General features: G+C 41.1%; 1 protein-coding gene across 1 annotated transcript in view; it reads left to right on the top strand.

The window, feature by feature from the left end:
* AHR (aryl hydrocarbon receptor) overlaps positions 1-27,171 on the top strand; it is a 74,221-nt gene that overhangs the window by 6,910 nt on the left and 40,140 nt on the right. The window contains exon 2 of the mRNA XM_029070839.2: positions 8,031-8,218. Within this exon, the coding sequence (XP_028926672.1) occupies positions 8,031-8,218 (188 nt within the window). The remainder of the gene's footprint in view (positions 1-8,030; positions 8,219-27,171) is intronic.

The raw sequence follows: 27,171 nt of genomic DNA, 5'->3' as shown, positions 1-27,171 counted from the left end.
TTAGTAGAATGACTTGAGTGTGCAAAAGTTTAATAGAATTCTAAGCCATTTTAAACCAACAATTTAGTCTTGGAAAATACAGGTAGCTGAATTGTTAGAAAATTATTAGTAGCCTAGAAGTGGGAGATCTGTATCATTCCCTTCAGTCGGGGGAACCACATGTAAATTTTATCCCGAGTAATCACAAGTAAACCTAAATAAGCCGATTAAAGTAAAGCGGAGCTACCTAAATGAGGGCTTGGTTTTTTTTTCTCATATTGAACTTAATGTCAAGTGTTTGCATGAATGGAGCCAATTTCACATTTAAAGTATTTAAAGTGACATTTCTAGAGTTGACAGACTGCTTATGACTGATAATTAATCCATATTGGTATTACAGTTTGAATTTCAGATTAAAATTGATTATGGGTGATTACAACTTTTGCAGAGAGTTTGGTTTTTAAAATTTAACCGACTGCAATATTATTAAATGTGTAGTTTTTGCCAAGTGACAAGCCATAAAACAAGACACGCCCTGTCCTCAAGGAACTTAAAATTTAATAAGGAAAAACAGAATAAACACAGACCGAAATGAAGGTGGCTAAGCGGCAGAGGCAAAGAAAAAACATGCAGGGATACACTCGGTTCTGCCATAACACATGTTTTCAATATGTGTTTTGGTAAAGACGCTTTTTAGGGAATCAAGGAACCTTTCTGTCCCTGGGTACGGTGTCAGGCACAGTGATTGCTGTAACACCGGTTTTTCTAAACATGAGGTTTTTCAAAGATGTGACCCCGGTGTTATAGGACAACTTGGGGTAACACCAATGCAGCCACAGAATTCACCGTCTTTTAACTGTAGGGAGACGGGGGGGACCAGATTCAGGATTGTAAAATCTGAGCTCGCTCCACAGCAGTAAGGGAGGAAGAGGGATGTAGTTTGACAGAGTGGGGTTGAAAAGCATGTCAAGAAGGAGAAGACGGTGTATGCCATGGAGCTTCCGGAGCAGGCAGGATCCATGGTCAGGATGGTGCAGAGAAAGGTACTAGAGAGATCCGAGAGAAGATAACAGTTGGCGGAACCCTTTCATGATGATGGGTGTCGGCAAGGGGAGCTTTTAGCCATTCCCGACGTGATAAAATCACATCAACTTTTGTTTGCAAACACGTAGCTGCCTTCTGGAACTGTTCTATATGATTGTTATTAGCCCAAATGGCAGTTTGCCGAAATCCCAGTAATTCACCGAGGCTTATCAAGAAGATTATGTTCAGCATCTCTAAGTATTGAGGGAAAGCCCATCGGTTTCGTGATTGCACTGGGGTTTTAAGAAGGGTGGAGTAATCTTTCCGTCAAATCTGGCATCAGCAAGGTTCTTTGAACACCATTGAAGTAGTTCTGTCGTCGTGAATATTCTCATTCTGCTGTTGCTCTAGAGCATGTCTCTCTGGATACGGTCTGACGACGGGGTGGGGAAGAAAGCGCTTTGGGCGGGTGTGCGGCATTTGATGTGGAATGAGTGCTACAGTGGAAGCTAGTGAGTGCTCTAGTGCGAGCTCTATCAGGACTGCACTCCTCACATTATAGGCAACTGTCTACTCAATATCAAACACCCTGACTTAAGAGAATTGTTGGGAAATTAGGAACTGTTTGGAGTACAGCCATAAGAGTAACTGCTTTAAAATAAATCCCCGAGGAAAATTTGACCTTGTGAAGCCTGAAAGATGGGCCCAATAATAATAATAATGGTATTTAATCACTTACTCTGTGCCAGGCATTATATAAAGTGCTACGGTGGATGCAAGCATTTAATTGTAAAGTTTTATGTATATGTATGGCAGAGACTCAAAAGACCAATGCGCTTCTTAATTTCTACTTCACACAGGGTAGAGATAATTATTCTCCTCTGCATATTAATCCTTCATTTCCCCTGTTTAGGGATTGTCTCACCATACAGCACTGATAGGACTGGTGAAAATGGGTGACAAGAAGATGATGATGATGATTGGAGTGACATTGTTTAATAAGCCCTAACTGTTGCTAAACTCGAGTAGGTACATCATAAGCAAATCAGACACAGTCCGTCCTACTGCGGGCTCATAGTCTAAAGGAAGAACCCTATTTAATCCCCATTTTATAGATAAGGAAACTGAGGCGCAGAGAATCTAGGTGACTTGCCCAAGGTCATTCAAGCAGCCTGGCCTAGTGGAAAGATTACACCCCTGGGTGTCAGGAGGTCCTGGGTTCTAATCCCGGTCTCATAACTTGCCGGCTGCGTGATTTGGGACTAGTGACAATGTCTCCGGCCCTCAGTTTTCTCATCTGTAAAAGGGGAACTAAATGCCTGTTCTCTGTCCCCCTTAGACTGGGCCACACGTGGGACAGGGACTGTTTCCTGCTTGATTATCTTGTATTTACCGCACCACATAGTTCAGTGGTGGGCACATAGCACTTACCCAATACCACAATTGTTTTTGTTGTTATCATTATCATTATTACGCAAGTGAGAGAACCAGGACTACAACTCCGATTTCTTGACTTCCAGGCCCATGCTCTATAGTGCTGCAGCGGCTGCTTAGAGAGCTAAAATGAAGTGCATGCAGGCAAGAAGGGCAGAAGAGACTATTCAAAGCCGTAATGAGCATTATCCCGAAATGAGGTGACATATCAGTAGACGGTTGGAGGACGGCAGTAACAGATTGCGCTGCCTGCTCATCAGAAATGGAGTACAAAACTGAGATGCCCAGGGGAAAATTCAAAACTAGTGCCCAAGCCCCGCAAAGAGCAAGCAGGATAACAAGATACGTTGCTCTCCCTTGTCCTGAGGGTACTCGTAAGAGGAATGGCTAAAATGAAGCAAAGGATTAAGGTTAAAATGCAACAAAGCATGAAGTTTGGACTTAGACTTTGTTTCAGTAGTCCTAATCAGTTTACCCTGGGAGGCTGTGCGGACTCCGCTTTGCTGAAAATTTGCTTAGAAGTGTATCTCTAACTATTCAAAATTTGTTTGGAGGCTTTTCGGCATGACTAGACAATTCCCAGATCCCTAGAACATTTTCAGATTCTCAGGGATCGAAATGGTGGAGTGTGTATCAGCGTGGCTCTGGCGACTTGGCCTCCGGACACTCCAAGCCAAAGAAGATAAGGTTTAGCTCCAGAAAAGACCACAACCCTCTAGCATTTTCCACTGCAGAGGTGAAACTTAGGGTTTTTCTGGAGCAGGCAGAGGCTATCGGAGCTCTAGTTGAGTTCAACAAGTGTGCATTGGAATTCCCCAAACTGCTGGGGGACCACAGTCCACCCCAGTGCTCAGTACTGTGCCTAGCACTTAGTACGCGCTGAAGAAATGCCATCATCATTCATCACATTACTTACACACCCCTATTTCAGACCTGGATTGGCAAATATTGCAAGTATTTGCCCAGAAAGAGCACAGACACTACTAAATATCAGACCATCTGTGCACCTTAAGCATGGGGAGCGAGTTCTTTTGGGGAAGACCTTTCAGCTATCCTATAATAATGGAGCTAGCTAGTATTTTTGTCTTCTGTGGTGATATATTAGGTAGGAGTTAAATCTTCAGTATCATTTTTTTTTCCTCTGTGATGTTTCCAAATCTGTTAAAAAATTTACATTGGTAGAAGTAGTTAGCTTTCTACTGCTGTGTTCATCCAACATAAATTCAAAATGAGACAGGATGACCATGAAACTTGCTTGATTTTTTTTTTAACTGATCGGAAGCTTTGCCCTCTAAGTTATTGTATTAATACTAATTCATATCTAATAGTTTTTAGACGAAAATCTTGAGGAGTTATCTCTTATTGTAAATAACTTTCTTGATTCTCTTACTGAACCCCTTGAGTGAAGTAAAGAAATGACCATTAACTTTTGTAACAAATTTAACCTTTGTGATTTTGACTGAGGCGAATCAGAATATAAGCACCAATAAAGAAACAGGGTTTATCAACTTGAATAATGTTTTTTTCAACCCAGTTATTTTAAACACCTACTTTTCTAAATACACCTTCCAGAATGCCTTTCATTAAAATTTGTTTTTATCTTTTTGCCCACATTCTATTTCTTCCTTAAATGTAGCGTCAATGATCAGTTCTTATCACCGCCTTAATTCATCAGTGTAAATGATGTCATAGGGATCAGACATATGGACTTTTATCTTCTCTGTCCTCCAGACTTGAAGATATTACTTCTGACAGTGAGATCCTACCCGTGTGTGCAGATTTGGTTAAGTAGGTGTATGGGTGACTTAATAATCCATTGTATATAAAGGTAGGAATTGGCTGCAATAATGTGCTTGCTGCCTGTGTGGCCAACAGTCATTTTTCAAGAATATCTGTTGATAGGCCAATGTTCTCAGAGCCACTGGTCAAAGGGAGCGACTTCTGTTTTGTTCATTGTGTGCAGACTGTCTCTCTGCTGTTGCCTGTCAATTCTTCTCCAACATTTGAGCTGACACTCTGCTTAAATATGTTTTAGAAACATTTGCTCTGCCCTCCTTACTAGCATATACCCCATTTCAACCTCTTGTTCAGCAGCGTCCTGTGTCACCCGGAGTCTTGTTTTCCCTCTTGCCCATCTAATGTATGTGATGAGCATTGTTGTGATGTGGGTGGATCGACAGTGTTCCAGGACCTTGCTGCTGCTGCTGTTGTTCTTGCTTGCCATCCTACATGACTTCTAGGTGGCAGTGAGCTCATTTGCTTGAGATGCTGGATGTGACTTGTGGTCGAACCGAGGCACAAAGCCATATAGAAAGTTGGACACCACATCTAATAATAATAGTGGTGGTTATTTAGTGCTTATTATGTGCCAGCCCACATACTGAGGGCAGGGGTAGGGACAAGATAATCAGATATCTGTCCCACATGGGATTCTCACTCTTCGCATGTTGTAACTTTCTTAAAGCTCAATGATTTGCATTTTTGTCTTTTTCTTTATGGTCCGTGTATTGCCTAATTTGGCAGAATTCATCTTTGGTTCAATGTAAACCTTTGTGGGTAGAAATTCCCTGATTCATATTAGTACACAACCTCACTCTTAGAATTTTGTCAGTACATTAGTGCTGAACTGGATCTGCAGTGCAGTTTGAAATCATCTGCACGCCGTCTTATTTATATGCCCCTGAAGCAGAGATACCCACTCCAGATGAAGTATGGCATCTTCTAGCTTGTCAGCGAAGAACAGATTGAATAAGACAAAAGGGAAACCTTAGCAGAAGGAAGTTTCTTTAACGCTCCTTCACCAGATAGATTCATTTCACTCAGTTCCAAAGTATAGACTCCGTACTTAACTAGTTCGTGAACAGTAAGAGCCAATCTCCTTTCCAGATGACCGTCATTGTTTAATAGCATCTTGGTGTAACCGTGCCATAGTGATTTTCTTTGTATCTATTGGTTTTCTAACCTCGGGGTTAAGATCCACCAAAAGCAGTTATCTGCCAGACCTATTCAAAGCAAGGTGTGGAATTTTAGACTCCTTTCCAGTGAGGAGTGAGCGATATATTTCTAAACAAGGAGGCTAAGCTATGTAGGGTGTTGTAAATGCTGCTGCTCTTTACCTCTTCAGCTTCCATGACCCACTACTTGTCCAGGAGTTTGGATTTGGGTAAAGCAGAGGACATCCCACTTCAATAGGACATGCACTTGGTATGCATAATATTTCAATAGCGGTGTTGCACTGAGCCATCTCCACCCTCATCCTGCCCCATTGTGTCCAAGATCATAGGTTGAAATGGGTTCTTATGGTTATGGAACAAAATACAGTACATTTTTCTGTAATATGGAGTTGTATTCCTTGGCCTGACCTGACACAGTAGTGAAATAATAATAATAATGACAATTATCATATTTAAGTGCCTACTATGTGCCAGGCACTGTACTAAGTGCTGAGGTGGGTACAGAGAAGCAGGTGGGTTAGAGAAGCAGCGTGGCTCAGTGGAGAGAGCATGGGCTTGGGAATCAGAGGTCATGGATTCTAATACCGGTTCTGCCACTTGTCAGCTGTGTGACTTTAGGCAAGTCACTTACCTTCGCTGTCCCTCAGTTCCCTCATCTGTAAAATGGGGATTAAGACTGTGAGCCCCACATGGGACAGCCTGTTCACCTTGTATCCCCCCAGCGCTTAGAACAGTGCTTGGCACGAATGCCATCTTTATCATTATTACAGGCAAATCGGGGTGAACATAGTCCCTATCTCACCTGGGACTCCCAGTCTCAATCCCCATTTTACAGATGAGGTAACCAAAGCATAGAAGAATTAAATGACTTGCCCAAGGTCACACAGCAGACACGTGTTGGAGTTGGGATTAGAATTTAGACTTTTCTGACTCCCAGACTCATCCACACGGAAGCAGTCAGCTACCTTCTTTGTGCCTCAGTTACCTCATCTGTGAAATGGGGATTAAAACTGTGAGCCCCACGTGGAACAACCTGATCATCTTGTCTCCCCCAGCGCTTAGAACAGTGCTTTGCACATAGTAAGCACTTAACAAATACCACAATTTTTATTTTATTTACTACCCGTACTGGAAGGGGAATTTCTATGAACAACTTTCCTGTAGGTGAGACAGAAGCAACTCTTGTTGGCAAATGAAGTTACCCGTCCAAAGAGGCAACCTAGTTACAAGGCCAGCACACTCTAGCAAGGTGGGGAAAGAGCTGGGAAGAAACAGCTGCAGGATTGAACCTGGGGAAGAAACTGCCCCAGCTTTACCGCTGGGACAAATGGTCATAACTTCCTGATCAGGGACGCCTTGCTGCCCCACACATGCACATTGACATACCCAAAGAAACACATTTTGGCACTTTTACAAAAATGAAACGTCAGCGATGTAAACCGGTATTTCCAGAAAACTACGCATGGGTGCATGCCCCTTTCCACAGAAACAGTCCCTTTATAGAATTGGCGCTCTTCATTTTGCTAATCCCAGAAATAGTCCTCTGGCTTTAGAATCGAAGGTAGATGAGAAACTTAGAATCGAATTGACCAAGTCATCACTTTGTTCTCATGGTTTCAGGTGACTTTCAAAACTAGTACCTTCAAGACTCCTGATTTCTCCAGTGGTTGAGAATATAGTAGCATGTGCCAGAAGTAGTCTAAAAGGTTTTCTGAACTCAAGTGCTCAGAACAGTGATGATTGGTATTTCTCAAGTGCTTACTATGTGCCAAGCACTGTCCTAAGCGCTGGGGGGGAAACAGAGTAATCAGGTTGTCCCACGTGGGGCTCACGGTCCTAATCCCCATTTTTCAGATGAGGGAACTGAGGCACAGAGAAACGAAGTGACTTGCCCAAAGTCACATAGCTGATAGCCGATTAGAACCCATGACCTCTGATTACCAAGCCCATTGAGCCATGCTGCTTCTCTAACAGTGTTGTACTTATGGTTAGCTCAGTATCATTGATGGATTGATTAGCTTACATACTTGACTTAATTGATTTCAACCTATGTATCTAATTTAATAAAAATTAGCCAGGCTCAAATTTGAAATCTGATGTTCAATGAGGGTGGTAAATCTTTGTGTTTCGAGAGCGCCTTTTCTCTGAAATCTCAAATTGCTATCAGTGTAGAGATCAGAAATTTACAGAGATAAATCGTTGAGGTTTGTGGCAAATAGCCCAATTTTACAGATGGAGAACCTGATACACGTGGAAGTTAAGTAATTTATCCAAGTCACAAAACAAGTCTGTGGTGCAGACAGGGACTCTGAACCTTGGTCCACAATTTTAACCACTAGACCTTATTTCATCTCACTTCCTTGCTGTTTTTTTCAATAATGTGAATGAATAGTTTTACATTAAAGCAGGCTATATTCAAAGCTTCCACACAAGCGTCATGTGTGGGAGAGGGGGTGTTTACATTTATGGAGGGAGATGGAGGAAACATCACTTTCACTCATTTACGTATCACTTCTGAAGCCTTAAATTATAATTAAACAGAGGTCTGATTGAGGCATTCAGTTAGTGCTGCTGTTAAAGTGCTTGTTCATTTTAATGAAAAACACTAATGGGATTTTTCTTTTCTGTCCCGCGACCCAGGGTGAAGCCAGCCCCATCTGAGGGAGCCAAATCCAATCCATCCAAGCGACATAGAGACCGGCTTAATACTGAGTTAGACCGCTTGGCGAGCTTGTTACCCTTTCCGCAAGATGTTATCTCCAAGTTGGACAAACTTTCAGTGCTTAGGCTCAGTGTCAGTTACCTGCGAGCAAAGAGCTTCTTTGATGGTAAGATGAGGATTTATCATTTCTTATCACTTATAAAAATATCCTATCGGTAATGAAAATCACCAGTAGTGGTAGCATTTATTAAGCACCTGCTTGATGTGGTGCATGGTATTAGGTGCTTGGAAGGTTCAGTACTTCAATATATTAGCAATAATGGTATTTTTAAGTGCCGAGTATGTGCCAAGCCCTGTTGTAAATGCTGGGGTGGAACAGGATAACCAGGTTGGACACAGTCCTGTCCACCATTTTACTGATGAGGAAACTGAGGCACAGAGAAGTGACTTGCCCGTGTTCACATAGCGGAAGAGAGACAGAGCTGGGAGTAGAACCCAGCTCCTCGGATTCCCACGTCCGTTCTCCTTCCAATAGGCCACATAACTTTTCTATAATCAAGTGACATGCTCACTGCCCACAAGGAGCTTACACTAAAGGGCGAGACTAACATAAATGTATATACAAAGCCATCAAAATAAAGGGATTGGACCGAAGCACTACAAAGGGTGTAAATAAGATTTAAAAGCTTGAGTTGGCCAAGGGCATGAGTTGGCTCGGGGTGCTGGGCGATTATTTGGGGAAATGTTTATGAAGAGGTGGGATTTTTAAGGGAGATCTGATCTTAGTGTGTTTGACGTGGGGAGGGAATGTGTTCCCACCTCGGGGAACAGTGCGCGTGAGGTGGTGGAGACAGAGGGAAGATTGAGAGTGAGGGATACTTAAAAGATTGGATTGGGAGGGAGTGAAGATGGTGAGTTGGAAAAGGAGCGAGTGAAGAGTTGGTGGAGCCAGGTGGTGGAGAGCCTGGAAGCCGACTGCAAGGAGCATTTGTTCTATGCAAAGAGATGCTAGGAGCCAGTGGCAGGTTTTGAGGAGAGGTGCGGGCCCAGTGATGCTTCAGGAAGATGGTCCATGCAGCATAAATATTTGGGAGTGGAGAGAGATTGGGAGGCCAGTGAGGAAGAAGCAGCATGGCATAGTGGGAACAGCATGGGTCTGAGAGTCAGAAGGACCTGAGTTCTAATCCTGGCTCCACAGTTTGTCAGCCATATGATCTTGGGTAAGTCGCTTCAATAGCACTTCAGTTACCTCTTCCGTAAAATGGGGATTGAGATGTGGGACAGGTACTGTGCCCATCCTGCTGAGTTTGTATCTATCCCAGCACTTAGAACAGTGCCTAGAAAGAGGAAGCTAGTGCAGTAGTCTAGCCAGGGCAAGACCAGAACTTGAACCAGGGTGATGGTACTTGGAGTTGGGAGGAAATGCAGGAAAATTCAGCAGGATTTGGCAGTAGACTGAATGTGAGAGTTGGCCGATAGCAGAGAATTAGGGATGACACCAGGATTGTGGACTTTGGCAGTGGGGGAGGATGGTGCTGTGGCTGGCTAAGATGAGAAAGTTAGGGGGACGTGTGGTTTTGGAGAAAAATGAGGAGCTCCGTTTTAGACATGTTTCATTCCTTTCAAGCCGTTTGGATTATTAAAATCAAGGAATCTAGCCACATATGAATAAAGTTTTAAGTTATCGATGTTCAGGAAAACTTTAGTAACACAGCCAAACATATATTGGCTTTTGAAATCAATTTTCCAGTGTAATGCATCAAACCAGATGTAGCCACTTAGTGAAATGTCATGAGCTTTTGAAAATTACGTATTTGGAAGTTGCGCTTTTCTTAATGAGTATTCCAGATTCTTGTCATCATCGTTCCCATCAAATTTTTAAAGGCTTTCTGAAGATTTGTTCTTTCCCCCCAGAGACTGCCTTGATAAAAATTATTACTGGCTCTGCCACAGTGTTTTCTTACAGATTTTCCATTAATTTATTTTCTCCCATGTGCTTTTTCTTAAATAATATATCCCTGGAATCCTCTAGCATTAACTTTGTTTCAGTTCCAGGAATGTGCCTAATGAAGAAACCTAAAATTAAATTTGGTGTTCATCCTGGGTAATTTAAAATTCTTGAAGTTGTAGCTAATGTTGCTATTTTCAATTTTTCTATCCTTTCAAGAATAGTGATCATCAATTCCAATGCAAGAAAGTAGTCATACTGATGCTCTCGAGTATATTCAAGGAATACAGTTTTTCAGAGTTAATTTTTAATCTGTTTAGGAGTATCCATCCGTCATAAAACCATAATAACCACTCCACACTCTTTAAGTTAATTTTAGTCTCTCTTCATGGTTGTGGGTTTTGTTTTAGAACATGAAGCTGAGAACAGAAGTTTCTTCTTTAAATTGTCTGAAGCCCACGTTAAGGTAAAAAATGTAAAGGCCACATGGTATCAGCCAAATGTATTCTGATGCTATGTAAATTTTTTTTCCTGTGGTCTGTTTTCTCCTTTAGATTGAAAGTGGGCTACTTCTTTGTCGTGTACTTTCCAAGAACCTAGTTCAGCGCATTGCACATTGCAGCGCTTAGAACGGTGCTTGGCACAAAGTAAGCGCTTAACAAGTACCATAATTATTAATTATTATTATGAATAGTATTATGGTTTGATAAATACTACTACTGCTTTGGTGTCTTCCTGAGATCGGTGTATTATTTGTATAACCTAACAGTTACCGGCAAAGAGTCGACCCAGGCAGATTACTAGGGAATGAACAGAGGAGGCCTGGGGAAAAGCGAACGGGAAGTCAGGGCCCCTCCCTTCCCCACCCCCCCCAGAAGCTTTTCTATTTCACTCTTGGCCTACGCACTGCGGTGTCCCATTTTTGGGTCCCTTTAAAATAAATGATTTGCTCTACTGTCTCCAGATGCCATTTAAGGAGCTGACATGCCCTTCATGACCTGAAAAGCTGCTAAGTGCAGGCGCAGAGTTGTGGAGCTTTCTCACCCCGGCTCCAATTTGTACGAACAGATTGAACTACTATCCTCCTGCTAGGAAAACAGTACACTGAAGGGAAGGGAAATTCTAAGAGAATAACAGGATGCAAACAGGGGGTGTGTGAATTCCTGCGGAAAGAAAAATATAAACGTGTAATCATATGATCTAGTTTGAAAGGAAACCAATGGTTTTGCTGTAACAATAGATATTTTTCAAAGAAAATACATCCATTTACTCCGAGTTTAAATAATCCAAACTCAGCGGGCCCAATGAAGCTAAGCTATCCTGAAAACTAGACTGCTGTAGTTCTTAAAAAGAACTTGGTTATAAATTAGTTGTGAAAAAGGGTCTATTCGTTACCCTAGCCTTCTCCATCCTAAACTGCCAGGACCGTTGTTGTTTTAAAGGGTGTACTGATGGACTATAATGCCATTATGAAGTAATTAATACACAGTTCAGGCTTTCGATGCGTCCAAAATAAATCAAAAACAGTTGAAATCCGTAGCTCAGTCGTGGGTACTTATTGAGCATTTACGATGTGCAGAGCAGTGGTTAGTAGGACTGAGCTCAAAGAGCTCGACTAGATTCCAAGCTCATTGTGGGCAGGGAAATGTGTCTAATTTTTTATGGTACTTTCTCAAGCGCTTAGTATAGTGGTCTGCACACAGCAAGTGCTTAATAAGTACGATGGAATGGATTGAATGAATAGGAAACATTAACAATATAATACGTATTTTGTATTTTCAGAGTAAGAAGATAAGCTTAATGGTTTGATTTAATTTCAGTGGAGGGCATTAACAGTTAATCTTTGCATTCCAAGGAGACCCCAGTGATACTGACAGTCCCCCATAAATGCATATTGTGACTGAAAAGGCTAATCTAGTCCCAGGCACATGATGCACATGAAAAGACTATTCCTTGTGTTGTCATCTCAGATTGCAGTTTGTAGTGTTTCATCCAGCATATCCAGTATATTGTCCATAAAATGTATTCCTTTTTTGAGAGCATTTTAGTACGTCACCCATTTATACGACAAGTAGTGTGATCATTTTGAAAAGAGTTGTCATTCCAGATGTCAGAAAATTGGCTGAGAACACTATATATCTAGATACCCTATTTTCTGTAACCATTAATGTTCACGTATTTTAATTCCATATATAGGAAAAAACAATTGCAAGGTTTTTCAAGATAATTTTTTTTAACGTGTCTTAAACAGCCTATGCTCTGGAGATAAAACCTTGCATTCATTTTTAGGATCCTGAATTAATCGATCATTATGTGCAGAATACTGTACTCAGGTCTTGGGAGAGTTCAGTGCAACAGAATTGGTAGACACATTCCTTGCCCACATGGAGCTTATTTTGTGCAAAATACAACATAACTAGACAATGCTTCCATTCTTCATGAATAAATTTCTTCACTTGTTTTTTTCTACTGTTTGCCTCTGGCACTGCATCAATTATAGGGTTAAAGGAATGCTCTAAGCATTTTGTAGAACAGCTTATGCTGTCGGGATTCTTCATTCTATTCAATAAATCAGTAGGATTTATTGGGTCCTTATTGTGTGCACAGCACTGACTGAACTAAGTGATTGGGAGAGTACAACGTGGAGTTGGTAGGCACATTCAGTGCCTATAGTGAGCTTGCAGTCTAGATGGGGATTATAAAAAAAATTATCATATACAATTCATAGAGAAGTACGTAAGTGCTGTGGGGCTGAAGGTGGGGTGAATACCATTCATTCCATTGTGACTGAACATTTTTTTCTTTGACTATTTTTGGGGGGGCTGTGGAGGGGAAGCAATCTTAAGCTTCCATTCCACAGTCAGGCCTACTTGCCTTCACAAATAGAAAAGCAAAGAGGCCAAGTATTACAGACCAGCTAGTGCAATGTAGGGGGGAAAAAACCCAAAACCCTGATTTATCAGAAATTTGATTTAGACTGACTGACTTTTTGCTCAAATACTGTAATAAATTGAAAATATATCTTTTGATACATTATGGCTTCAAATCGCATAGTGCATTTTGTCAGCAACTCACACCATATCCAAGAATTTAGAAATGACTAATCCATCTTCCCTGATTAGTTCCAGCTGGTCTTCCTCCAATTTGGAACGTGTTAAAAGCAAAATAGACCACTGTATGAGGATCCTGGATCTATTTTCCATTTAATGATATTTAGAATAGTTTTCCTTCCGAGCTGAAAATTTAGAGATTAGTTGCAAGGGCACATTCAAATGAGAAGGTACCTCACTAAGAACACAATTCTAGTTCACGTTAGAAGTCCTGAGTTCCAATGCCAGACAATTTTTGCAGTTGGAATTTTTAAAAAAGAACTTTTCTACTGTAACAAGTGATTGAACACCATTTAATCTAAGGGAGGTTGGATGATGTCCACCCCTGGAGAGCTTTATGAAGGTTGTTTAAAAAAATCCATAGCCTATTTTTCTGTCTACTGAATTACTGCATGCTGACCGATATGTATTTTCTCAATCCGGGCTGTTTGCTCTTATCATCCATGTAGTAAAATGAACAATCTTGCGGACTCTCTACCTTCTGGCTTTTAAACTGTTGATAGCTTTTCAGGAATAGGAAAAGACAATTAGCTACTTGTCAGTTTTGTAGCTGCCCGTCTCCCCCAATTAGACTGTAAGCCCATCAAAGGGTAGGGACTGTCTCTGTTGCCGATTTGTACATTCCAAGCGCTTAGTACAGTGCTCTGCACATAGTAAGCGCTCAATAAATACTGTTGAATGAATGAATGAAAAGTTGTGGAGAGATGCGTTTGTGAGTGGGGGATCTGTGGCGCCTGCCCTTAAAGCATCCCAAAAGAAGCCTTCTATTTTTAAATACATTTAATTCTCCTTTAAAGCCCTCAGCCAGCTCTTCCTCTCCTTTCTTATCTTTTTTTTTCCAATGGTATTAAGCACTTACTATGCGCCAGGCACTCTGCCAAGCGCGCTGGAGTGGATACAAGATAATCAGGTTGGACAGAGTGCTCTGAAATACTTACACTGTAAAGGAAGGTAGAAAGGAATAAAAGAGGATTGCTGATACAGTTTGTTTTCCATTGTAATTGATTGTATTTATCGAGCTCTTACTCTGTGCAAGGAACTGTACTAAGTGGTTGGGAGAGTACAATACAGCAGAGTTGGTAGATATGTTCCAGACCCAGAAGGACCTTACAGTTTAGAAGGGGAGATAGACATTAAAACGAATTAGGGGTACGAACCTAAGTGCTGTGGGGCTGAGGATGGGGTGAATAAATGGATGAAATCCAAGTTCCAAGACGATGCAGAAGGGAGAGGAAGTAGGAGAAATGAGGGCTTAGTTGGAGAAGACCTCTTGGAGGAGATGTGCTTTTATATTGTATTATAGTACCTTCTATTACCCAAACTACACTCCCAACCCCAGAGCCACTTTGCAGGTATCCTTACACTCTGCCATTTCCCCATATCTGTGATTTATCTTAATGTCTGTCTTCGCTTCTAGACTGTAACTTCCTCTGGGACAGGAATTGTGTGCACCATTTCTGTTGTGGTCTCCCAACTGCTTAGCACAGTGCTGTGTGCACAGTAATCACTCTATGATTAGACTGTAAGCCCATCAAAGGGCAAGGACTGTCTCTGTTACTGATTTGTGCATTCCAAGCGCTTAGTACAGTGCTCTGCACATAGTAAGTGCTCAATAAATCCTATTGAATAATTACCTGTGAGTCTATATTCTTCCTACCCAATTGAACACTTTTCCCTTCTTGATTTTATGCAAAAGTAGTCTAACCACCAGGATTTTGAGAGAGCTATTGTGTTTACTGTTGTCCACATCTTATACATGCCTCCGGATCTTTGCACTGTTTTGGAATTAGTTAAAACAGTATTAATTCTTCATGATACATTTTTAGAATGAATAACAGTTGAAAGGGGATTGTTATGTATATGGATTGGAAACTGTCAGCCTGTTGTGGGCAGGGATTGTCTCTCTTTATTACTACATTGTATTTTCCCAAGTGCATAGTACAGTGCTCTGCACACAGTAAGTGTTCAGTAAATATGATTGAATTGCCTAGGCTTCCCATTGGTTTTGTAACATAATATTTATTAGTATAGTCATGCAAATAACAGTTTAAATGATTGTCCTGCCTGATTATTGTCTGCACATTATAGAAGAGTTTGTCGTCTCACCGGCTTTGTCAAACAGGGCCCATATATACTATTTGGCATTTTACAAAAGAATTCAAATAAAGATGATTCTTTTTAGGAGTTCACAACCTGAAACAGAAAGCATTGGTGCAGACATCGTATGCACAAGGCCAACTTAATCCATTACAACCCCTATACAAAAATCTAAACAAGTCATGAGTTGTCAATCACTCACAAAAACGAGGTCATTATTAGGGTTATGGAAGATTAAAGAAGCATGATTCAGCTTTTTAAGGAAAGTGTTAAATCTGATAACCCCATTACTAATAGGCTTGGTGAATTACTGGTACAAAAAGGCATCAAGAGAGCCTAGCTTTTGGGTTGGCTTTTTCCCAAATTTTGGCTGGGAAAAATTGAGGTACATAGGATTTGGAGGAGTTGTCTGAAAAACTAGAACATAGTAGTTATGGGACTCAAACAATTTAATAGAGCTGAACTTTCAAACCCTTTAAAGAAGGATCCATTTCTTTATTAGGACACTAGTGTTTTTCCTTTCAGTTTAAAAATGATTGTTTAGTGAATATGTCAGCAAATTATACATTAGAAAGATGTAGTCCAAATGAATGCCAAGTTTGTAAACATAGTTAAAACTACTAATAAACAGATTATGCTGTCTTTACATTTTTCTTCCTTACTTTTTCCCCCTCTTAAACTTTCTTGTTGATTTCAAAATAGGTCATAGCTTTCCTGTTTTGATCATTATCTGGAGTCCGATAAGGAAATAAAACATCCTTGACTGGTTGGGCTGTGTTTACAGTTCCAGCCATTTATACTACTATCTCTAGCTCTTTTTTTTCCTTTATGTAAACAAAACTCCAACTCTAATGAAATTAAAGCCAACTGTTTCACTTGATCATCAATCTTTTTGGGGGGGACATGTGCAGACTTGTAGAGTTTGGGGAGAGAAAAAGCTCTCTTGCCTGAGGCGTTGGCATCTACTTTGGCAAAAATGAAGTTCATCCCTTAAAGGGCAGTAGAGGAAATCCATTTAACATTACATCTGATTAATTATACTTCTTGGTTGGAAATAAGTGCAATGTTTTTTAAATTTTTGAATATTTTCAATTAACTGGGATGCTTTTTTGCAACATAAACACATTGGGGCAGATACATGTTATGCTAATATTGACATTTTCTGGCAATTATTTACGAAGCCTGCCATAAAAATGCTGATGGTATTCTGAATGTTAGTGTTGACCCTTTCTACTAAAAGACATGGGAGGATTAAATGTATTAAAAAAAAAATTAGGGCTCAAATTAGAGAAGCAGCATGGCCCGAGTGGGAAGAGCATGGGCCTGGGAGTCAGAGAACCTGGGTTCTAATCTCAGCTCCACCACTTCTTTGCTGTGTTAAGTTGGGCAAGTTACTTTAACTTCTCTGTGCCTCATTTACCTCATCTGTAAAATGGGGATGAAGACTGTGAGTCCTAGCTATGTCTGACCCGATTATCTTGTATCTACCCCCCCACTTAGTACAGTGCCTGGCATGTAGTAAGCACTTAATAAATACCATTATTATTATTATCATTGTTGTTATTCAAAATGCATCTATATCAAACAATTGTATTTATTGAAAACCTACTCACTTGAGTTAGAAAGTGATTCCTGTCCTCAGGAAGTTTAAAGTCTAGCAGCAGGGATCATGAAAAACCTTAGAGGTTGCAAGAGTGAAATGTATCACCTGTCTCCCTTTATGTATTTGACAATTATTCTCCCCACCTTCAAAGCCTTACTGAAGGCGCATCTCTTCTAAGAGGCCTTCCTTGACTAAGCCTTCATTTTCTCTTTTCCCGCTCTTTCTGTGTCACCGTGATTTGCTCCCTTTATTCACCACCGCACCCTCCTATCCCCTTTAGAATAATAATAATGGTACATATCTGTAATTGATTTATTTATATCAATGTCTGTCTCCCCGTCTAGACTGTAAGCTCATTGTGGGTAGGGAGTGTGTCTATTAGATTGTTCATTCATTCATACATTCAATTGTATTGAGCGCTTACTATATGCAAAGCAGTGTACTAAGCGCTTGGGAGAGTACGGTGTAACAGCAGATCTATTCCCAGCCCCCAACGAGTTCACACTCTAAAGCGGGAGACAGACATTAATATAAACAGATAAATTGCAGATATATGCTTATGTGTTGTGGGGATGGGAGGGAGGATGAATGAAGGAGCAAGTAAGAGTGGTGCAGAAGGGAGTGGGAAAAGAGGAGAGGAGGGCTTAGTCAGGGAAGGCTTCTTAGAGGAGATGTGCCTTCAATAAGGTTTTGAAGTGGGGGAGAGCAATTATCTGTCTTTCAGTGCTTAGAACAGTGTCTGACACATAGTAAGAACTTAACAAATACCATTATTACTATTATTACATGAGGAGGGAGGGAGGGCATTCCAGGCCAGAGGTAGGATGTGGGCAAGGGGATCAAGATCAAGGTACGGTGAGAAGGTTAGCATTAGAGGAACAAAGTGTGGGTTGGGTTGTAGTAGAGTAGCAAGGTGAGGTAAGAGGGGCAAAGAGATTAAGTGCTTTAGAACCAGTGATGAGGAGTTTTTGTTTGATGGAGAGGTGTGGTGGTGTATTGTCCTCTCCCAACTGCGTAGTACAGTGCCCTGCACACAGTAAGTGTTTGACAAAACCGATTGATTGGGGTTAGGGAAATGATTGAAGAAAGCTTACTTTTCTACTCTGTCTTTGTAATTTGGAGGTCTCTTATACATCTGGTGTATCGACCATCTCAAATATTCAGCACACACCAAATTAGTAGCTATAGGCTAAATGTATAAAATTCACACTGTTTAGAAAATTAGGGGTTTTGGTGATTGTAATTGAAGGGGTGAAGGAAAGAGATAAAAGATATAAGGTAATTTAATCTGAATTTCGAAGATTGCATAGAGTATTTTCTGCTTTCCGAAGATGAGAATGACATCATGGTTGCTGTAAAGAGTATCTGATGGAATTGTACTGATCGCATTTTGTTCGTCAAATTACTTTAGACATTTGCAACACTAAAAAACAGACAGGCCAATCCTTCTTTATTTGTTCCAGAATCATCAGCACTCAATCACCTCGCCCCCTCCTACCTCACCTCCCTACTCTCCTACTACAGTCCAACCTGCACACTTCACTCCTCTAGTGCTAACCTTCTCACTGGCTCTTTCTCGCCTCTGACCCCTTGCCCACATCCTGCCTCTGGCCTGAAACACCCTCCCTCCTCAAATCTGACGGACAGTTACTCTTCCACCCCCTTCAAATCCTTATGGAAGGCCCATCTCCTCCAAGAGGCCTTCCCTGACTAAGCCCTCCTTTCCTCTTCTCCCACTCCCTTCTGCGTCACCTGACTTTCTTCCCTTGTTCATCCCTCCTCCCAGCTCCACAGCACTTAGGTACACATCTGTCATTTACATTAACATCTGTCTTACCGCCTCTAGTCTGTAAGCTGGTTGTGGACAGGGAATGTAAATGTGTCTGTTTATTGTTGTATTGTACTCTACCAAGCACTTAGTACAGTGCTTTGTACATAGTAAGTGCTAAATAAATATGAATAATTGGTAATAAATTTGCAAAACAGGAATTCAGACTGGCCAGGGACCGTATCCAACTGGATCTGCTTGTATCCACCCCAGAGCTTAGTAGAGTGTCTGGTGCATAGCTAAACACTTAACAAATACCATGATTATTATTAATAATAATATTGGTATTAAGCGCTTATTATATGCAGAGCACTGTTCTAAGCCCTGGGATAGATACAAGATAATCAGGTTGTCCCACATGTGGCTCACAGTCTTTGTCCCCATTTTCCAGATGAGGTAACAGAGGCACAGAGAAGTTAAGTGACTTGCCCACAGTCACCCAGCAGACAAGTGGCAGAGCGGGGATTCAAACCCGTGACCTCTGACTCCCAAGCCCGGGCTCTTTCCACTGAGCCACGCTGCTTCTCTTATTATAGTGATGATGATGAATGAATTAAGAAAACCTCTCCCGGGTAGTCATCAGACTTCTTTTCCTTTTCTGGCTCTTTCCTCTGCCTGTGTTTTTCCTGAGCTACTTGCGTTTATTGTATTAATTCATTCAATTGTATTTCAGTGCCTACTGTGTACAAATCACTATACTAAGCCTTGGGAGAGTAGAGTATAACAATAAACAGACACATTCCCTGCCCACAATGAACTTTCCATCTAGAGTCCGGAGAGCTTGTAGTCCAGTGATGAAGGCTTGCTGTGGAGGGTAGGCACAGAAGTTCTCAAAGGGTTGTGATCAAGTTGCAGAACTAAAGCAGTGAATGGATCTGTCTTAGTTCCGTCTGGTGGTATTCTTCTCTTTACTTCAGCCCGAGCAGGTGGGGTTTTGAGATTAAATGGCTTCCGTACTGGAATATAAGAGTTTTGGGGTGCCTTTATAAAGATCCGATGCTTGACCTAATGGAACAAATATTCTGAGCTTTTCTTCTTGATATTAAGTAAAGAACAGCGCTTTGCCATAGCGGTCTCCTCCATTTCAGTTGTTTATCTCTCATCTGTTTAGATTCCACGTCTGCCATATAAATAAAGCTCTTGCCTGTACTCTCCTCTGGTCACTGTAGACAGTGCTGCTAGTGTTTATTTTTCCCACCACCGTCTGGACAGTAGCCACCACCCCCATGATCCTAATCGAAGGTATTTTTCCTTTGCATCATCCTCCAGTCAATACAGAAGATGATGTGCACTTTAATGTGTCTCTAGTGATGCCAGCAGTCCATTTTCAAATTAAAACGTTCATGGTATTTGTTAGCACTTGCTGTACTAAGCGCTGGGGTGGAAACATGCAAATCGGGATGAACAAATTCCCTGTCCCACATGGGGCTCCCAGTCTCAATCTTCATTTTACAGAAGTGGTAACTGAGACCCAGAGAAGTGAAGTGGCTTGCCCAAGATCACAAAGTAGACAAGTGGCAGAGCTGGGATTAGAACCCATGACCTTCTGACTCCCAGGCCCATGCTCTATCCACTACACCACACTGCTTCTCTACCTTATGCATCACCTGCTCATTTAACTTGTTCAGGGGAAGGGAACTCCCAGTATGGGGGTGAAGTTCATAACCACATCAACTTTAACTTTAATCATTTCGGGTCCAGACTGGAATTCAACCGCCTGATTTAGAATCAGGGTGGGTCAGACAAGATTATGGATTTCCAGTACTGTGACATGTAATACTTGTGTCACTAAGGGTGCCGTTAGAGGCTTAAAGTCTTACTCCATTTGTAAAAACAGGGTTTTGTCCTTATTCCCCCACCTTTGCCTCATCCCTGGTCTCCTGTTAAGGAGGACCTGGACCACATCTGACTGTGAGTAGCTGCGTGGCCTAGTGGAAAGAGAACCTGGTTTCTAATCCCAGCTCCACCACTTGTCTGCTGGGCGACCTTGGACAAATCATTTAACTTCTCTGTGCCTCAATTCCTTCATCTGCAAAATGGGTATTCAGTACCTCCTGCTCCAGCTGCTCATATTACTTTTTAGCAGAGTCCAGTATGTACATTTACAAGCTTCTCAGCAATTCACCGGAATGATGTTGTATTCTAACAACCTTTCATCCTGCCTCATTTTCCTCTTTCTGTTTGCTGTCTCAAAACCTGGTGACATTTGTAAGGGGTAGAGAATAAGAGGAAGATAAAATGAGAAGAGATCTGTCAGAGCAGTAAAAATGGGAATTTGTGTTGCCACGTGTTGAAGACTAGTTTCCACATCACCAAAATGGAGATGAGATAGTTGTTTTCCCTTCACTTTAGATTGTGAGCCCCTTGTGTGACAGAAACTGTCCAATCTGATTATCTTGTGTCTACCCCAGTACTTAACACAGGAAAACCCTTAATAAGTAGCATAAATAAATATTTACTGTATGAGAGATCACAATATATTCCAAATAAATTGTAAACGTAAAAATAAATGCAGCACTATTTACTATCTCTGTAGATTTTCATGATCAGACTTTCTCTTATACAGCTGTGGTATTTTGTTGACATAAATAAAATGTTTGATATACGTTACTGAGGACTGTGTTTTCTCAAAATGATTTAGATACACATATCCTATCATAGAACACGTCAGCTTCCCTAAGGGATAGAATACAGGCCTGGGAGTCAGAGGGACCTGGGTTCTAATCCTGGCTTTGCCACTTGTCTGCTGTGTGACCTTGGACAAGTCATTTAAATTCTCTGTGCCCATTTAGCTCATCTATGAAATGGGGATTAAGACTGTGAGTCCCATGTGGGACAGGGACTGTGTCCAACCTGATTATCTTGAATCAACCCCAGCATGCTTATTGCTGTGCCTGGCATGTAGAAAGCACTTAATTAGTACCTTATTATTATCATTAATATTAGATAGAGCAGTAACCTTACTTGATTTTTAGAAGTATGACAGTGTTGACTATCTGGTCCTGGGCTGTTTTGGCTCAGCATTTGTGCCAGGGTGTTTAGCTTTGATTTGCCTTTTACCTCATTTAGAGCCGAAGGAGGTGCTGGAAGTGGTGACAAGATGCTGGCTTCACTCTTTACCCCTGCCAATTGTCTGTCACTCCTGGCCTGGCTTGGTGTGAAGTGGCCTTGCTTGTGGATAAAGTCTGAACAAATAAACTTAAAAGCTTACGTTATAAAAGTTAAATAACCAGAAATATACTAGTTTGAATAAGCCACAGACTTCTAGTTTGTGAATTATTTTAAGTCTCTTCAGGATAGTAGAAACCACTATTTAAATAATTTACTAATCTTCTAAACAGTCTATGTCTCCTTTACTTTGCTACTCACCCCAACGTCACATTGTTTATGTAATTATTCTTATACTTTACTATTTCCCTAATCTATTTTAATGTCTCTCTTCCCTGTAGATTGTAAGCTTGTTGTGGGCAGGAGTCATGTCTACCAACTCTCTTGCATTTTGTTTCCCCCAGCACTTAGTACAGTGCTCTGCACTAGTAATCACTCAATAAATACCACTGATTGAGCCAGTTGTCATCTCAGATTCATATTTTTGGTAATGGTTCAACAATGAAAACTCTACTAACTCTCGCCAGAGTCTCTTACAGAAGTAGTAATACCCAGTTAAAAGTAGCCAAGTTTTTTCACCACCACAACTTACTCTATAATACTAGCATTATAAGTTTAACAAGTAAATGTTAAACAGATTTTGATGTGGTACAGAAGTAACTACTCCAGAAATGGGATTTAGCTTTTATAGATATGCTAAAGAATTAGATAAAAAGGAAACTTTGTTATGGGCTTTCATCAAGTCACTTTTCTGTTCTAAATTAAGTACACTTTCCATCCTAGACCATTACCACCGTAGTGTGACCTGTGCTGTTTTTTGGAATCAGATTTGTGTTTATTTCTGCGTCCAAAGAGTCGTCTCTTTGCACTGAATGCCCACTAACTTCAAAGAACTCTCTGCAGAGGAAATCCTTGGCCTACAGGGACAAATGAAAATCTGGCCTTAGACATATGCGGAAGGAAATTATGGGTGGAGTTAAATACATGTGGAAACAAGACTAACGTTAGTTCAGATATCCATGTCAGAACGATTTGATGTTTTTCTATGTAAACTTTCCCAATGCGGTCAATAAATTGTGTTTTATCAGATATTTGCATTAGATGTGAGTTAGGAAATAATGGATTTTGATGGCCTGGTGTCTAAATTTATTGTTTGTTGCGCCAAGCCAGTGCTTGGATGTATGGTGTATTTGGAGATTTTTATGGGTTCTTTGTGGGTTTGGCAACTCAAGAGGTCTGGAGTACCTCTGAATTACTGCTGTTAAGGCATGAAAACGAGGACCTAGGTAACTCATGCCGATCAATTCTTTTTGTCGGAACTTGGGACATTGAGAACCATGCTAAGCTGTCAGCCTTCTCTATCTGAGGTTAGTAGAGTTTAGGGGAGGGAAGTAGGGATAATTTTGAGGTAAAAGACTCCTGATGTTCTAGGACATCTGTAGCTCTCATGTCATCCTGGGCTTTGGACTTCAGTAAACAAGAACTGAGCATGTTCCAACCCAAGTGTGAAAGTCCAAGTAGTGAGAGTGAATAGAAAAAGCATTGAGGTAAGTGCAAGGTAACCCTGTCGTTTAGCTGGGACAGTTGCAGTATTAAACATAGAACACTTTTCTCAAATGTTCTGTGGCAGCCTGCTGGTGTTCAGGATGTTCTTGGCCCAACAGGAATATATGGACAGGAGATCTTAGTGCCTTGGTAATTTATATCATTTCCATTTTTAACGTAGAAACCAAGTCATTAATTCATAACATCTGTTCAAAGTTGACTTATCGTAGCCCACCTGGACTACTGCGTAGCTTCCTCTCTGCCCTTCCTGTCTCCTTTCTCTTCCCACTCCAGCCCATACTTCCCTCTCTTGTCTGGATCATTTTTCTTAAAAAAGTTCAGTTCTCCTCTTCCTGTTCCTCAAAACCTCCATGGGTTGCCCATCCACCTCAGTGTCAAACAGGAACTCCTTTACCATCAGCTTTAAAGCCCCAGTCAGTTTGCCCCCTGGCTCTAGCCCGCACACTTGGCTCCCTAACACCAGTCTACTCACTGTGCTTCGCCGCCGCCCCCTCACCCATGTCCTCCCCCTGGCCTGGAGCGCCTTTCCCCTTCACATTCAACAGACAATCACCCTCTCCACCTTCAAAACCTTATTAAAATCACATCTCCTCCAAGAGGCCTTCCCTAAGCCCTTATTTCCCCTACTCCCCCTTCCTGTTGCATCACCCTGGCGTCCCTTGTCTTTGTATTCTTTAAGCACTTGATATTCACCCAATCCTCAGCCTCTCAGCACCTAAATAAGAATCTGTAACTTGTTTTAATGCCTTTCTCCCCCTCTAGACTCTAAGCTATTTGTGGGCAGGTAACCCTTCGGCATGGCATATTGGCTAGAGCATGCGCCTGGGAGTCAAAAGGTCATTGGTTCTAATCCAGGCTCTGCCACTTGTCTGCTGTGTGACCTTGGGCAAGTCACTTCAACTTCTCTGGGCCTCAGTTTCCTCATCTGTAAAATAGGAATTGAGACTGTGAGCCCCATGTGGAACAGGGACTGTGTCCAACCTGATTTGCTGTTTTCCACCCCAGCGCTTAGTACAGTGTCTGGAACATAGCACTTAACAAATACCGTTATTATTATTAATAACTCTGTTGTACTCTCCCAAGCAGTGCTCTGTACTCAATCATATTTATTGAGCATTTACTGTGTGCAGAGCACCATACTAAACACTTAAGGAGAGTGCAGTGCAACAGAGTTGGTAGATATGTTCCCTGCCTTCAATGATCTTTCAATCTAGAGTGGAAGACAGACATTAATATAAATTATGGATATATACGTAAGTGCTATGGGGTTGAGGGAGAGGTGAATAAAGGGTGCAAATCCAAGTGCCTGGGCGATGCAGAAGGGAGCGGGAGAAGAGGGCTGTTAATAAAATAATTTAAAAATCTGTATTACGGGAGATTAATAATAAATTGAATGACCACAAGTTCAGAAGTGCAGTTATTGAAGGGCATGTGATGCTTTTCTATCTGTGTGTATCAAACCTGTGTTTGATTTGTAACTTCTTCATTCAGTGGTATTTACTGAATGTTTATATATTTTCGTTACCCTATTTATTTTGTTAATGAATTGTACATCGCCTTGATTCTATTTAGTTGCCATTGTTTTTACGAGATGTTCTTCCCCTTGACGCTGTTTAGTGCCATTGTTCTTGTCTGTCCGTCTCCCCCGATTAGACTGTAAGCCCGTCAAACGGCAGGGACTGTCTCTATCTGTTGCCGACTTGTTCATCCCAAGCGCTTAGTACAGTGCTCTGCACATAGTAAGCGCTCAATAAATACTGTTGAATGAATGAAGTGTGCAGAGTAATCTACTAGCCATTTGGGACTGTATAGTGCAATAGAATTGGAAGGCACCATAGTGGCTCATCCACAAGGAGCTTACAATTCAGTCAAAAGTTTCTTAAAGATAGGGATTTAGTGCCTCCCTTTCTTTTCTATTCCTTGGAAGACAATATTGTCTTTTTTGAAACTAGAACTATCCAAATGCATTTCCTATCACCCGTGCCAATGCAGTCTTGCTAGAAACTAGTCTATTTCATCATTTTGAAAGATAGCTTTTGACCAATTCTCAGTCTTTTTTAGGTGAAATTCAAATTGTCACCTAATAAGCTTCTCCTGCCAAGTGTTTTCTTTACAGTGTGGTTTTTAACTTTAATAAAGTGAAGCCTATCGCTCTGATGGTGGAGGCCGCCAAGTATGATTAGCTTCATCCCAGAAACGTGCCAACTTGGAAAGGCCAAGCAACAGACATCCTTATGCCAAAAATAGTTTGGGCTAAATTAATTGATCTTAACATTTAATCCTGTCCATGGGGGGGGGGGATACCTTTCCTTTGTACGGCTCAGCGGAGAGCGTGTCTTTTTCTGTTCTATCTCACCTCCCACTCCCTTCCTGAAACCTCTCTTCCCTTCCTACCTGATAATTTTGGAATGAAATAGCTTGAAGTTGCCTTTCCTATTTATCTGTTGGTTTCTGATAAGAATGCAGCGCATCACTCATTTACTGCTGAAACAGATGCTGTTTTTTCAAATTACATTTCCAGCTCTTCGATCTTTAATCCTCGACCAGAATGTCCAAAACATTTAGAATACCCAGACCCTCTCCTTAAAGAGCCTAGTAATTTGGGGGTAAAGGAGGTCCAAATAGTGCATTCTATTTCTTGGTATGTGGGTGGTGATGTTTTTTAAAGGATAACTTTTTGTAAAAACTCTTCCTCATTTCCACTTGTTTTTATGGTATTCATTAAGCACGTGCTGTGTGTCAATCACTCTTGTAAGCACCGGGCCTGGATACAAGGTGGGATTACAGTCCCTGTCCCACATGGGGCTTACAGTCTAAATAGGAGGGAGAACAAGTAATGAACTGCCATTTTGTAGATGAGGAAACTGAGACAGAGAGAAGTCAAGTGACTTGCCCAAGGTCACACAGCACACCTATGTAGGAGCCGGAATTAAAACCCAGGTCCTCTGGCTCCCAGACCATCTTGCTTCACTTGTGAGAAAGTGGTTGGTGGGAGAAATAGACTGAGACAGGTTTTGAAATAAGTTGTTGGTTGGATGTCTTGGAAGAGTTGGAGTTGAGAGAACAAAGAGGGATCGATGAGTAGTGGAGAAAAAAGATCTAAGAGAGGGCCACTTCTAAAAGAAAGGTAGTCACCAAGGAATAGAAAGATTTGGAAAAAATGCAAGATTTAACTTCAATTTAAAAAAGCACCCAATTTCAAATTGTTTTTACAGTTTCAATGATGACTGTACAATACCTGTAACATGTTGCTTTTCCTCTCATTATATCAGCATTATCTACTATTTAAGAAATAAATATTAAAATCACATATTTGTAATAAACAATGTAAATTGCTATAAGTAGCAACTCAGCGCCTTTTGAATAAACGTATTAGTAAACATTTCGATAAATAATGGTAACGCTAATTTTCTAGTAGCGTTCGTCTGAAAACTTGTGATGTTTTGTTACAGTGCATCATTCTGAACTAGTGAAAAATTTTCCCAGTCATTTGTTTCATGAGTTTCCTTCATCACAGTAATAGAAATTCCATTTATCCAGCTCTTACAATATTCAAAGCAGGAAATTCAGGTCTGGGGAGAGAGACAGGATTCAGAGGTCCAGGTCCCCAGGGTCTCCCAATCTAATAAGAAAGGACTCTCTGTAAAAATAATAATAATAATAATGATGGTATTTGTTAAGCGCTGGGGTAGGCACAAGGTAATCAAGTTGTCCCACCTGGGGCTCACAGTCTTAGTCCCCATTTTACAGATGAGGTAACTGAGGAACAGAGAAGTTAAGTGACTTACCCAGTGTCACACACAGTTGACAAGTGGCGGAGCCGGGATTAGAGCCCACACCTCTGACTCCCAAGCCCGTG

The sequence above is a fragment of the Ornithorhynchus anatinus genome, chromosome 8 (genome assembly GCF_004115215.2).
Source record: "Ornithorhynchus anatinus isolate Pmale09 chromosome 8, mOrnAna1.pri.v4, whole genome shotgun sequence".
In the NCBI taxonomy this organism is placed as follows: domain Eukaryota; kingdom Metazoa; phylum Chordata; class Mammalia; order Monotremata; family Ornithorhynchidae; genus Ornithorhynchus; species Ornithorhynchus anatinus.
Note: the sequence above shows the minus strand (reverse complement) of the source record. Positions and strands in the feature narration are given on the sequence as shown.